Consider the following 14,345-nt stretch of genomic DNA (forward strand, 5'->3'; position numbering starts at 1 on the left):
TATACTATTAATATAGTTTTTTGTTTCTACTTAAAAAATATTTCCTTTATTTATTTTTTAGAGGGAGAAGGGAGGGAGGATGAGAGGCAGAGAAATATCAAATGTGTGGTTGCCTCTCGTGCGCCCCCTACTGGGGACCTACAACCCAGGCATGTGCCCTGACTGGGAATTGAATCAGTGACTGTTCGTTTCTCAATCCGGGGCTCCGTCCACTGAGGCACATCATCCAGGAAGAAATTTATTTTAGACAAAGGGGAAGGAAATGAAAAGAGAGCAAGAGAAACATCAAATCTGTGGTTGCCTCTGGCACACCCCCTATTGGAGACCTGACCTGACCTGCAACCCAGGTGCATGCCCTGACTGGGAATCAAACCAGCCACCCTTTGGTTCTCAGGCTGGTGCTTAATCCACTGGGCCACACCAGCTAAGGCTCTTTCTACTTTTTAAAGTGTGGTTACTAGAATATTTAGACTTATATATGTGGTTTTCATTACGTCTCCATTGGATTGTGCTAGTAGAGTGAACCAGGCATTATAGAGTTAAATACCACAGAAAGGGGAAGTTTCTCAAAATCCTACAAGGATCCAGAGATCTAATTCCTTGTCTTCTTTTTGTTCGTAGAAAACACAAGTTGTTGTTTTACATGTTTTAAATATTTTTTATACAAATAAGATCCTGCTAAATATAGTATTTAGAAATTTTGCTTTTTTCCCTTAAAAGTATTTTTGGACATCTTAGGATCAATTAAGATGCACCAGGAAAGCTCACTATTTAAAAGGGTTTATAACAAATCCTTATGTAAAACAAATACAGAAATTATTGTGTAAAACTTGCTTTAAGAGTAACATTTTAGATTAATCTGCATTTTCATAAATTGGGTTTCTGGTTTGTCATCAAAGTGTTCTGTGGAGGAGAGAAAACGGTTTTAAGTATACTTTTAAATTGAAGTATCATTTAATAAAATATAAATTCTTTCTTTTCTTTACTTTTTTTCTTTTCTTTTAGCAAATTCTGCCCAGCTGGTTGTAGAGACATAGCAGGAGACGTTTTTGGGAACGTGGTGGATGGATATAGAGATGTAAGTGACGGAGGGTAATTTGACGTTAGGGAGGGAACTGAAAAGAGTGAGCGCTGTTGCTCTGGCTGAATTCACTACGGAGTGAAGCGCAATAAGATGTAGAACTCTGTGGTTAGTCACACAGTTCTCGCTTTTCTAAGAATGAATGGAATAAATTAAGTATAAAAACCAAGGTTATTCATGTATTCATTCCTAGTTTTAGCACTTCCCATTAAACACACTGTAAATAAAATGGTAAAGTGAAAAAAACTCTTTTTAACTCCAGAGAATAGAATTCTATCCAGTTTTGATAAGAGACCATCTTTTTGTTATGGTCCATTTCTTTATGTTAACGCTCCGTTTGGTTCATGTAATAATAGCCAAGGGCATGATCACGCACATCACAGAACAGTGACACTGCGTCTGGGACCAAAGAAGCCTTCTGCCCTCTTCCTAGTTATTCCCCTCCCTCCTTGCACCCCAATTTCTTATGTCTAATGAGATTTTCTGGGTTGTATACATTTTTTCCCAGAGGAAAATAAATTAACAAGGTGTCATTTTTGTAAAATATGTGACTTGTCTCCAGATGTACAGTCTTTCATTTCTTACTACTATTTACAGATTACTGTCCTGGAAATCCAAGATCTGATTTTTAAAATGTTGCATTGCTGTTTAAAATAATTAGATTTACAGGAATTTGCCTGAGTTATTAGAAATGTGATGGCACTTTTTTCCAAGAGTTATTGGCATGTGTCTGCAAGCGCTGGGAAAACATACATGTTCTAGAAGTTTGATAACTCATCTCCAGCTGGGTGGAAAAAACCTGGCTTCAGTGTTTGCTTTTAGCACATCCTGATTCTGGAAGCAGTGGCCTCTGTTATTTTGGACTTTATTTCCTTTTTCATGTATTGTCTTTATTTACAAGATTGACACAGGATATTCATTTGGCCTACAAATTGTTTGAACCTTAAAATGGTTTATGCTACCTCAGTTTGAAGATATACTTGGAATAGGCTATTCCTAAAGGACTTCAGGAAATTAACTAATAGAAATAAGAAAAGTGTAGTTCCCCCTGAGCAAAAGAAAGTTTGTCTTGATTATTTCCTGTGCCATGCAAGAAACATAAGAATTGTGTACAATTAGAGAAAAAGCATCATTTTCCTGCTTAGTCGTTTATCTTGCCTCCTCTGACAGCTTTCTTTCTCAGTGGAACGGGTTTGCTGGCAGGAGACCTAAGTACTCGATTTGCAAACAGTACAAGTGGGCTTCCTATTTGACTCACTGGCTAGTTTTATACCATTTGCTTTTAGAATGATTTTTCTGGAGGGAAAATTTGTATTTTGGAAACTAATCTCTTCAAAGAAGTCTGATCAGTGCCTTTTAAAAAATATCATGGGCATATAAGATATCTATTGCTACATAACATCACCACAAACGTAGAAATTTAGAACAATACATATAGTCTCTCCCGTGTTCTGTGGGTCAGGAGTCTGGGCATGGCTCAGATGAGTTCTCTGCTTCAGTGTCTAATGGGTGCACTCACGATGTCAGCCAGGCCTGCAGTCTCTTCTGAGCCTGGACTGGGGAAAGATTTTCTTCTAAGCTACCGTGGTGTTGGCGGCATTCAGTTACTTACGGGAGGTCAGATGGAGGAGCTCAGGTTCTCCCGGGGTTTTGCTAGAGGCTGCCCACAGCTCCTTGCCTCGTGGGCCTCCCCCACATCACTACTTGCTTCTTCAAAGACAACTAGAGAGCGTTCTCTAACAAGGGAGTCTCCTAGCGAGACAGGTTACATTCTTATGAAATGTTAGCATGGGAGTGGTATCCATCACCTTTGCTGTATTTTATTAGTTAGCAGAAGGCCACAGCTCCTTCCCCACCCGAAGGGAGTGCGCGCTAGGGAAATTCCATGAGGCAGAGATCCTGGGAATTGTTTTGGAGGCCGTCTTATGGTACCTGTATTTTAGGAAATGTGTTCAGCAGTAGCAAGTCTTTTTCTGGAAGCATCTTTGCAAAACCAAAGCATATCCTGTAGGGCAGGATGACAGAACTTATCAAACAAGTTACCAGAGAAGCTATTGGTGGGAAACGGGTGTTCAGGGGAGACATACGTTGTCCTAAAAAGCAATCATGGAAAAGGAATTGATTCATTCTGCTTTGTTCAAAACCCCAGAGCTAGGATCAGTGGGTGAAAGTTACAGGGAGGCCAATCTCAGCTGCATAGGAGGAATCATTGAGCAGTGCCAGATGGAATCGGATGTCTCAAGAAGCAGTGAGACTTCCAGCCTCTGAAAGGGCCAGAAGTAGTTATCACAACCTTTGTCAGAGATGCCAGTTTGCCTTACATTCCGGGGCTGAAAGAGATAAGCAGGTGTGCACGCACCCTATCCTGGGTTCATAGGGTGCCCTTCAGGGTCACGACGTGACGGGCCATTCAAAAAAATGCCAGACATCAGCGGTTTTCAACCTTTTCCATCTCATGGCACAATAAACTACTTACTAAAATTCTGCAGAACACCAAAAACGACATTGTATTTTTTTGTCAAGCCGACCAAAAAAAAAGAGGTATAATTTTGATCCATTCACACCAGATGGCTCTTGTTGTTTTTTAATGTGACGATCTAAGGGAAAAGAGGTCAGTGTCCCCGACTAAATAGTCAGGTGTTGCAAGTTTTAAAATTCCTGCAGCACACTGGTTGAAAATCGCTGGCAGACATGATCCAGTCCAGCCTTTCCATTGTGTGGCTGAACTGGGAAGCCAAACCCTGAGCTGTGAAATGACTTAAGCACACCTGGTGGACTTAGACACAGAGCCAGGATGAGCTGAGTTTAAATCCAGGACTTTTCCATTACAACTGGCTCCTCCACATTGTGCCCTGAGAGTCTAAAGCAGGGATAAGAGATCTTTCTAAGAAAAGAAATTTTAGGGAAAGTAAAACTACAAGCTGCCTGTTTTGTTTAAAGAGCACTATGATTTCCTCTTTTTCTAATTCTTATTATTTTTTTCCAAAATCAAGAAGGACAGTATCTGCATCTATGTTTTAGTGTTCTCACATCCTCTATCATAAAATCTTTCCCCTCTTTTCTTGCCTATGACAACAGTTATTGCCAATGATTCACTTTGCAAAATCTAATCTATTCGATATTTGAGCTCTTAAGTCAAAGATCATAAACATTCTCAATTTTATTGCAGCCATGTTAACTAGAAAATATGATCGGTCTGGTTGGTCCTCCTAATATTGTAACCTAAATGTAAGTGCATTTTTCTGCTGAAATAAGGTGAACAGCCTGTCATTAACACAAGGAAGAACTCACAAGTCCAGTTACTGAGATGCAATTTCACAAGCTGTTTTTCTCTTTATGGCATTAGCCGTCTTGGAGAAGTGGAGCATTGCTAAAGCTTATTTAAAAAATGATGCTTCTCAACCTCCCAGTCCTGGGCTGACTGTCTACTCATGCTCCCACATAGGTCTGTGCTCATGGGGACCTAGGGCCTGGGCAACGCTTTGAAAAGGTCCGGTCCTCCCTCCCGCCCCTTTCCAGCAGGCCAGTTTCAATCACAGGGCCCCTGCTACTCAGCCAGTCAGGTGCTCCTGCTTGGGTTGTCACACAAGACAGCAGCCTTTGAGTGTTTTGACATTACTGTTTTGGTTTCTTATACCTTCTTCAATCTAAAAATTATCATAAAATAAACTGTGGTGTGGAAGGTTCACCCTCTCCAATGATCCTCAGTATGTACATCTGGCAAACCAAATGTGAAGAACTGATCTGTTATCTATTTCTGCTGAACAGTTATTTATTTTTGCCACTCCAAAACTCAGTGGCTTAAAATAACAACCCTTTCATTTGCTGCTGAGTTTGCGGGTCAGCCGTCTGGGCGGCTCATTCTTCAGCTCCCTTTGCCTCGCACCGCTCCCGCAGCTGTGGTCATGTGGTAGGACACTGGGGGCCAGAGGGCCAGAGGTGGCCTCGGTGACATATGCAGCAGCACCAGACCAGCTACAAGGCCAGTTCAGAGTCGGTGTGGAGGGTAACTACACAGGGCACGGCCACCAGGAGGCGTTACTCACTGGAAGAGTGGTACTGCTATGCATTACCTTCTTACCCACCTGGTGGGTAGGCTCCCAAGTTAGTCAGCCTACCTGTGGTGCCTCTGATGTCATTGAGGTCGTTCTATCTAAATGCTTTCTTCCTCCCCCCGTTTTACTTTTTATTTAAATGAATTATAGTTAAGCAATGCCATGGATCAGTTAGGGATCCTGACCACAAGTTAAAACAAAATGGAAAACCTGAACTATATTTTAAAGGTATTCTTGAGTCTGCTATGAGTGACAGTGTTGCCTTGTTTCAGAACTCTTTACTGTGCAAAGCGGCCACCCACGCCGGAATAATTGCAGATGAACTGGGAGGTCAGATCAGTGTGCTTCAGCGCAAAGGGATAAGTCGCTACAAAGGGATCCTGGCCAATGGTGTGCTCTCCAGGGAGTAAGTACTTTGCCTGTTGTTTTGAGTGGTAATGCGAAGGCATCATCAGCTCACAAACTTGCAGGTAATGTGAAGGCATCATCAGCTCACAATTTTGAAAGAGCAGCAGACATGTGATAAAAAAGGGTTTGTCAACTGAGAAGAGTATGTGTGTTAGAGCAGAATTTATGGTGTCTGTGTGGAAGGTAAAGGCAGCAATAAAAAAGCTCCCTGGTTACGCTGACAAGTGAATTAAAATGGGACCCATCTGAAGTCCGCAGGGAGAGCAGTATCTCTACTTGCTTCAGTGGGAGAGAACAAAAATTGTATTCCTTTTTAGCTTTTTCAGTGTCAGTGATTTATTGGTCAATCTCCAACATTACTGAAGATACTGAAGGGAGACTATGGGACTGAAATAAATCCGTTCTGAACTACAGAGCTCCCCAGAAGATTCCTAGAGACAGTCTCTTAATGGTAAATAATAGTTGGGAAGTGAAGAAAGACTTTTGTAAATGTTGCGAACTGCTCTCTTTGGTGTTATTCTCTGCTCTTTTAGCTTCATAAGAAGTATGTCTGTTACTTTAAATGTTTCAGCCTCAGCCTTTAAAGCTTTCGGGTTCCCTCGGCTTCTGGAGTGGAAACTGGAGCCCTTAGGATCAAATATAGGCCCGCCTGTGGTCCAGATGTCCACATGTGTAGACAGGCAGGGTCCAGAGGGAGGCCCCCCTTGGAAGGAGACACCTAGTGAGGGAAAAGTATTCCTCTAGCCGCTGTGTTTATCTCTCTCCTTCACTCTCTATCTGCCCCTGGAAATGTCTTCCCACTACTGCAACTTTGGTTTTTTTGATAGGTTGTCACGTGGAATTGGTTCTGAGGATATAGCACAAAACAGAGGCTATAGGCAGTTCAGGATCCCGAAGCAGGAGAAAGTAAGGGAGGACCTGTGTCTTCTCCCACTGGCCAGCTTGGGCATCACTCTGCTGTCCCCACCATTTAGCCCCAGCCCCTTCTTGCATGCAGAAAGAACATGACCATATTTGACTGTTCCGTTCTCACAATGGATTATGGACTATCTTATCCGGTAAAAAAAAATCACAACGTGGGGAGTAGATGGGTTCCCAAGTTAGTATAAATACAGTGACCCTGAGGTCATTTTGAGGAAGTTATACGATCATTTCTTTCCCTCGCTACTACTTTTTATTTGAATGTATTTAGTAATATTGTGGGCCAAATAGGGATTCTGAACACAAGTGATAACGTTATTTTTATAAGAATATGTATTTTATGTTTCAAAGAACCAGTTTATGAACTCATAAGTAAACTTTGAGATAAAAACTAGTTTCTGGGTTTGGGGATGTTGGCCTAAGCTCACCAAGTTACCACCCAAAGGTGAGAGCATGATGTTTCCAAAGGCCAAAACCCAGACTTTGGAGTAAGCAAAGGTTTATGGATTGAGACAGTGCCAACCAGGAAGATGGGAGACCTAATAATCTTCAAATCCACCTTAAGAAAGTACAGAGTTCAGGCTTCTTTTTTATGTCAAGGGAAGGGGAAATAGGAGGGCTGTGTTTTCAAAGCATCAGGCAGAATTCCTCTAAGGATGAGCTTGTTTGTATGCAAGGCAAAGCAGGAGCTTTTAGCTTGAAGGCCACAGGAACAAAGAAGGCTGAAACACCATGCAGTCAGAGACCAAGCATTTCACTCTGTTACAGCCAAAGAGGGGACACAGTGACAGCCATCAGGTGAGAAGTTTGCTAGGTATCTTCATGGAGAAGGCAAGCCTTGGGTGTGATGGAAGTCAGGCCCTAGGCTTAGAGGGACATAGTGGTAGAGTCAAGACCTGGCAAGAGATGCCAGAGAGGAGTCATAGTGACCGTCAGCACGCCGTGCTCACACCCAGCTCCCCTCCAGCAGGGTGACTGGTGGGAGGTGGAGGAGAAAAGGCAGCACTCCCACCGGCAGTTTTGAGTTTGGAGGTGCGCTGGGAGTAACTGAAGAGGTGGTTTCAGTGTAGTCCTTTCCCAGGAATCGCAAGCAGTGCAGTGTGTGACCCTCGAGAGCCAGTCATCACCAAGGACTGGGCGCACACATGCACGCTTGGCTGTGCAGGCTCACCGCTTTGTATTTGTGTCCTCCACCTGCCTGACCTTCCCATCTGCTCTCCCCTCTGGGTGGGATTTTTTGCAACAAGGGGCCCAAAGAGTTTTTTTTATACTATCTGAACATTCATAGACAAAGCAGTTCTAAATTTGGGCCAAAGTTAATATCTAAAAGCTTACAGAGGCCTTTAGAAACTAGAATCCTTACTCAAATAAACATTATATATAAAATGAAGTCTGTCTAGAAAAAATCCAGCCACTGTTAATAAAATGAGAGTGGTTTGTGTGACATTGATAGAAACTTGCAGCCAAGGAGAGTGGACTGGAATGCGCATGTGTGAACAGTAACGACTTCACTGTACTAGTCAGTGGGGCAGTAGATGCCATTGAGTGAGAATGTGTACTGTGTGGCCATCGCCTTCAAAATGACTGAGCAAGTAGAGCAATGAATCTGTATCAGATTTTGAGTTAAGCTTAAACGTTCCTTCGTGGAAACTATTTGGATGATTCAGAAGGCCACAGCTATGGGCAACTTCATCACAACAATACACCAGCTCACGTGTCATGTCTCATGCAGAGTATTTTGGTGGAACATCGAATCATCCAGGTGACTCAGTCTCCCTACAGCCCAGACTTGGCACCCTGCAACTTCTGGCTTTTCCCAAAACTAAAATCACCTTTGAAAGGGAAGAGATTTCAGACCATGAATAAGAATCGGGAAAATATGATGGGGCAGCTGATGGTGACTGAGAGAACTGTGTGAGGTCCCAAGATGCCTACTTTGAAGGGGCCTGAGGTGTCATCATCCTATGTACAATGTTTCTTGTATCTTCTTCAATAAACATCTCTATTTTTCATTGTTACATGGTGGGACACCTTCTGGACAGACCTCATATATATTTATATGCATGTGTATACATACATATACATGTATGTACTATATATAAGTGAAATTTTATATGTGTATTATATATGTTCATGCATAAAGTGATTGCTTGGGCACCAAAGTTTTCAATGTTAGCTTGGCCCTGACTTTTGAGGATCTTTGTCTTTTTATGATTTTTATGTTTGGTCTCAGGCTGTGGCCTAGATTTGCTGGGTCCTGCTACTTTCAGAATGAATGAAAAAGGGGCCTTTGGCTTTAAATCTGTTTTTTGGAACCTCTTGTCTGTATTTATATACATTTGAATGCTTCTTTTGTAAATATGGGGTAGTAAAAAGGTTAACTTGGATTTTATTTTAGTTTGAAAGAAAAATTAGTAAAACTGTTGAACAATAGTAAACATTATATTCTGCATAACTTCTGTGATATCACTTGATCTTAATACATCGCTTTGTATAATTTGAAATTAAACTTCAATGCAAAAAAAGAAAAATACAGACATCTGAAGCATTGATGAATTAGGAAAATTTTGCTTCATGTTCCATACAGTTTATTTGAATAGATTTTCCTATTTTTGTGTTGGCATGAATAGACAGAAAATCCAGAATTCTTTCAAGGTTCCTTCTTCCTTCCAGCTCTGTGATTTTGCACTGACTTTTTGTACTGTGAGAGGAGGAAACTGTAGGCTCCTACGGACTCTCTCACTCATTAGGATTCCCAAATCTGCAGGGAGTGGTTGTTTTCATCTGTGTTGTTCTGCGGTGGGGGAACCAGTGTACATGCGGTCATTGAACTTCTGTTCCCACACGTGATTGTTTGGTGTTCAGGAAAAAATACAGAAGGAAGCATCGCAGCTGAGGAAGAAGGAGTCCCTAAAGTAAACATCCAGGGTTCTTCGGGGGTTCATCCGGGGTCAGCTTTCTTCCTGGATCTGAGGAGACCAGAACGGAATCAGGAAGAGGCGCTGACTTCACACAGAGGATGGGGCTAAACCACAGGCCGGGAAGGCTTTTCTTTCTGTTTACATCAGAGCCTCCTTGATAGCTTCTGGGGCCCTCCGGGAAGGCTGGCAGTTCCTGGAATCTGACTGAATTCACTCACCCTAATGTGTGAAAGCCTCTTCCCCAACCTCCCGGGGGCATTTTTTTGTTAAGAGGACACTTACCTACCTATAGAATTCTTTGCATGGACATATTCAATTAGTTCAACAGAGTGAAATGGAAAAAAAAACATATTTCCGCTGACAGTGGAGGAAAGCCAGGAAGGAGCTGTTCAACGCTGAGCCTTCCCTGACATCTTTTCTGTGTTGACTCCAGAGTTATCCTTCTTACCATAACTTCTCTTTTTCTACAAAAACAAAAAGTAAATATTTCAGTGTTTCCTGGCAGTGGGAACGAGTCTAGGCTCTCGGGGTTGCAGCAGTGTTCTCTAGGTTTATTTGGGCCAAATTTCAAGTGAAATACTTAGTGCAGGAACATTAGAAATAATGGACAGTTCAGTCAAAGAAAGGCTCTAAATAAATCTTAATAAAAATTTATTTATTTTAATTATATTTTATTGATTATGCTGTTACAGTTGTCCTGATTTTTCCCCTTTGCTCCCCTCCACACAACACCCCACTCCCTCGGCACACCCTCCCACCATTGGTCATGTCCATGGGTCATGCGTGTAAGTTCTTAGGCTGCTCCATTTCCCATACTGTACTTTACATCTCCTTGCTTGTTCTGTAACTACCTGTTTGTACTTCTTAATCCCCCACCTCTTCACCCATTCCCCACACCCCTCTCCCATCTGGAAACCATCAAGACACTCTCTGTATCCATGATTATGTCTCTGTTCTTGTTTGCTTAGTTTGGTTTTTAGATTCAGTTGTTGATAGAAATGTATTTTTCCCATTTTATTGTTCACAGTTTCGATCTCCTTCTTTTTCTTAAATAAGTCCCTTTAATACTTCATATAATAATGGTTTGGTGATGATGAGCTTCTCTAGCTTTTTCTTATCTGAGAGGCTCTTTATCTGTCCTTTGATTCTTAATGATAGCTCCCCTAGGTAGAGCAATATCGGCTATAGATCCCTGCTTTTTATGACTTTGAATATTTCTTGCCAATCCCTTCTAGCCTGCAAAGTTTTTTTTTTGAGAAATCAGCTGATAGTCATATGAGAACTTCCCTGTAGGTAACTACTTTTCTCTTAACTGCTTTTAAGATTCTCAACCTTTGGCATTCTGATTATGATGTGTCTTGGAGTGGGTCTCTTTGCATCCATTTTGTTTGGGAATCACTGTGCTTCCTGGACTTACATATCTATCTCCTTCACCAAATTAGGGAAGTTTCCTTTCATTATTTTTTCAAATAAATTTCCAATTTCTCTCTCTTTCTCTTCTTCTTCTGGCACTCCTATGGTGTGAATGTTGGATCTCTTTAAGTTGTCCCATAGGCTGCTTATACTATTATCATATTTTTGGATTTTTTTTCTTGTTGTTCTGATCGGTTGTTTATTTCTTCCTCATGTTCCAAATCATTGATCTGATTCTCCCCTTCATCCTCTCTACTGTTGTTTCTCTTTAATTGTTCTTTATTTCAATTAGTGTGTCCTTCATTTCTGACTATACCTTTTTATGCTGCTGAGGTCATCAGTAAGTTCCTTAAGCATCCTCATAACCAGTGTTTTCAACTGTGCATCTGACAGATTGCTTATCTTGTTTAGGCCTTTTTCTGGAATTTTGAGTTATTCTTTCATTTGGTCCATATTTTTTGTCTCCTCATTTTGTCAGCCTCCTTGTGTTTGTTTCTATGTATTAGGTAGAGCTGCTTTGACTCTATGTCTTGGTAGTGTGACCTAATGTAGTAGGTGTCCTGTAGGGTCCAGTGGCACAGCATTCGCTGTCACCCATGCTGGGTACTTGAGGTGTACCCTTCGTGTGGGCTGAGTACACCCTTCTCTTGTAGTTGAGCTTTGGCAGATCAATAGGAGAGATTTACCCAGGCCAGTTAGCTACAAGGACTGGATGTGACCACTGACCACCATCCTCCTCACTCCATGGAGGATCAGCTATGCAGGGGCAGGGTGATGGTGCTCCAATGTGGTCCGGAGCTGTCCACTGAGTGTGTGGGCTCTGGGGTTTCCCACGTGGTGTAGGCCAGTGTCAGTCCCTACCTATATTTTTCCCACAGTACCCTGTCTGAGCTATAAAGCTATCTGAGATGGTTGCCATTTGTGCTGAACTTGTAGATTCCAAGGCAAAGCCAAGCTGTGAATCTAGGCTGGCTACTGCTAGTGCTGGGCCTGGGGTTCACTGAAGCCAGCTGTTGCTTGTTTGATAGGATTTAGGAAGTTGTGAAGCATGAGCCAAGACCACTCATTCATTTGGAAAAGCAGCATGGGTGTGCCCATAAGTTGTGTGGGGCAGAGTCTCTGGGGATCTCCAAGGTGAGTCAAACAGTTTTAGCTGGATTGATGGAGTCTCAGATATGGCACCAGCTTACTGGCTCTGTTGGGGAGGGTTTAGCAAAGGGACAATGGCCTCTGCTTGTCTCAATGCCAGACACCTCAGTTTCTCCATGTATACCACTGGTGATTTTCAAGCTGCTACGCTGATGCTGGAGCTCAGAGGCAGTGAGTCTGAGTAGATGAGTTCATGTGTGGGTTCTTTAAGAGGGACTGCTTGGGGTCCCAGAAATTTCTAACACCTACTCAATCCTCGCTGGTTTTTACAGTCAGAAGTTGTGGGGGCTTAGCTTCCTGGCACTGGAACCATGGCCTGGGGAAGGGCCTGGTGTGGGGCTGGGACTACTCCTCCTGAGATGTCCTTTCTGAATAAAAAAGGGTATGTGGGTATGGGACCAGCACATTCCATGTCTGTGCCCCTCCTACCAGCCTGAATTGATGTGGTTTCTTTAATTCCATAGTTGACAGACTTCCATTCCACCTAATTTCAGATGCTTCCTAGTGATGGTTGTTCTATATTTTAGTTGTAGTTCTGATGTGGTTGTGCAAAGAGGCAAGCCATATCTGCCTATACCGCCATCTTGATCAGAAGTCTCAGAGCTAAACCTTTAAAATAATATTTTCAGTTTGTTAAATAATGGAACATACAGTGATATCTACCTTTTTGTGTTTGCCTCTAGTATCTAATATAGTAAGTACTCTGGCAAAAGATTAATCTTGAGAATTCCAAATTTTCTATTTATTCTATGCATTTCTACGTACCACTGAGTTGGTGATGGATTTTTTAAAAGTTAATACGTATTAGGCCTTATGAATCTCATCTCTTCCAAAGAAGACAACTGCAGAATAAGGCTGATTTGGCAAGTTCTCCCATGAGATTAATACCGACTGTAGAGCAGCAGGACTCTCGAGGCCCAAAGATCAAGGCTGAGGTCCAGTTCAAGCCAGTCGTTGAAATGCTTTCAATTTTCTCTCCATGACAGCTATGCCTTAACATCTAGAAGCTGGTGCTGGGTGCTACACTGGGTAGGAGTGGGATTGGAGAGAGAACAGTCTGAGGCTGTTCAGAGCAACATGCTGGGGTAGGACCCCTGAGAAAAGGGGTGTAGAAGTCTTCAGAGAAGGCAGCTAGCAAATGACATTCTGTTCTTATGAGTGACCAGTTTTCTTCATTTCAATGGTCCTTGATTTTTGACAATGAGTCGGGCATTTATGGTGACTCCAGAATCAAAGGAACTATCTTCAGGGCAATGATCCTTGCTGCCTCTATCATCTCATATTAATTAATTGGATTTAAGGTTGTTCTTGAAACTGTATACCTGTACATTTCTGTTTAATACAATGATTTTGATTCTGAAGCACGGTCTCAGAGTCCTGCTCACTTGTCTCCTATACGAATATAGGAAAGTTGCTTACCTTCGATAGGCCTGATATTCTTGATCTATAAATTTCCAGTAATAAAGATGGTAACGGTGGCCTTGCTGGGGCACTGTGACGATCACAGAGGGTGTGGGGAGGCTCTGTGGGCCCTGTGCCATAGCTCCGTATCAGTCATTAAAGTTCTGTGAGGCAACTCTGTCTCTCATGTTTCTGTTTACTGTTTCAGCGGCTCGCTGTCGGACAGGCGGTTTCTGTTCCCCTCCAACGGTAAGGATCGTGCTTCCCTGAAGAATTGGATGTTTTAAAATCTTCAGAGTTAGTTTATTTCTCCATAGCTCTCAGATGGTGCAGTTTAAAGGATTTTATTTGTTTTTCCCTCAGGTCACACATCACTAAGTACACTGTGACTTAAAAATACACAAGACCAGAAACCAAATTAATATTAAGCAGAAAATACTTTTCTTTATAATCTAAGCTCTCTCAAATTTTTCCAAAATAGTGAAAATTTATAATGACACTTATTTTAAGATAAATTCCTTTATGTTCGATTTTAATGTAGAAATCTTTTAAATAGTACAATTGGGTATGTGGGTTTCTTGAGTGAAGTTATTGAACATGAGTATATAAAATAAAGGCTTTTATCCCCTCCATCATAGCATATAGTCTGTGTAAATATTCTCCCCCTCATAAAGTAGAATATTTTAAGAGGAACATTATGAGTATGTCTTCTTTGCCCAGGAAGAGGAGTGTGGCCTTTGGTCCCTCCACATTGCCTTGGGCATGGTATAGTTAAGGTCCTGTGGGTGAATGTCAGATACAATTTACTGATCTTCAGAGCACCTGATGTACCTGCTCTTTAAGGGCACAGAAAGTGTCAAGTGAGAAGAACCTTGGCATTTTAAACCTTTAAGACACCTTCACTTTCTTAAAATCGCGGTGAATTTAGGTTAGAAAGGAAAATCTACAGTGGGGACAAAGATGTCGCTTATACAGGACATGACTTCAGTGAGGTCT

The 14,345-nt window shown here is 41.9% G+C and overlaps 1 protein-coding gene across 2 annotated transcripts in view; it reads left to right on the forward strand.

The window, feature by feature from the left end:
• DCBLD1 (discoidin, CUB and LCCL domain containing 1) overlaps positions 1–14,345 on the forward strand; it is a 64,461-nt gene that overhangs the window by 39,415 nt on the left and 10,701 nt on the right. Inside the window, exons 5-7 of one of the 2 annotated variants that reach the window (XM_037065113.1) lie at positions 1,006–1,078; positions 5,409–5,542; positions 13,558–13,598. In XM_037065113.1, coding sequence (XP_036921008.1) covers positions 1,006–1,078; positions 5,409–5,542; positions 13,558–13,598 — 248 coding nt within the window. The remainder of the gene's footprint in view (positions 1–1,005; positions 1,079–5,408; positions 5,543–13,557; positions 13,599–14,345) is intronic. The other variant, XM_037065114.1, reaches the window with a different exon arrangement.

Source organism: Sturnira hondurensis, unplaced genomic scaffold (assembly GCF_014824575.4).
Source record: "Sturnira hondurensis isolate 20B ecotype Veracruz unplaced genomic scaffold, ASM1482457v3 Scaffold0015596, whole genome shotgun sequence".
Classification (NCBI taxonomy): Eukaryota; Metazoa; Chordata; class Mammalia; order Chiroptera; family Phyllostomidae; genus Sturnira; species Sturnira hondurensis.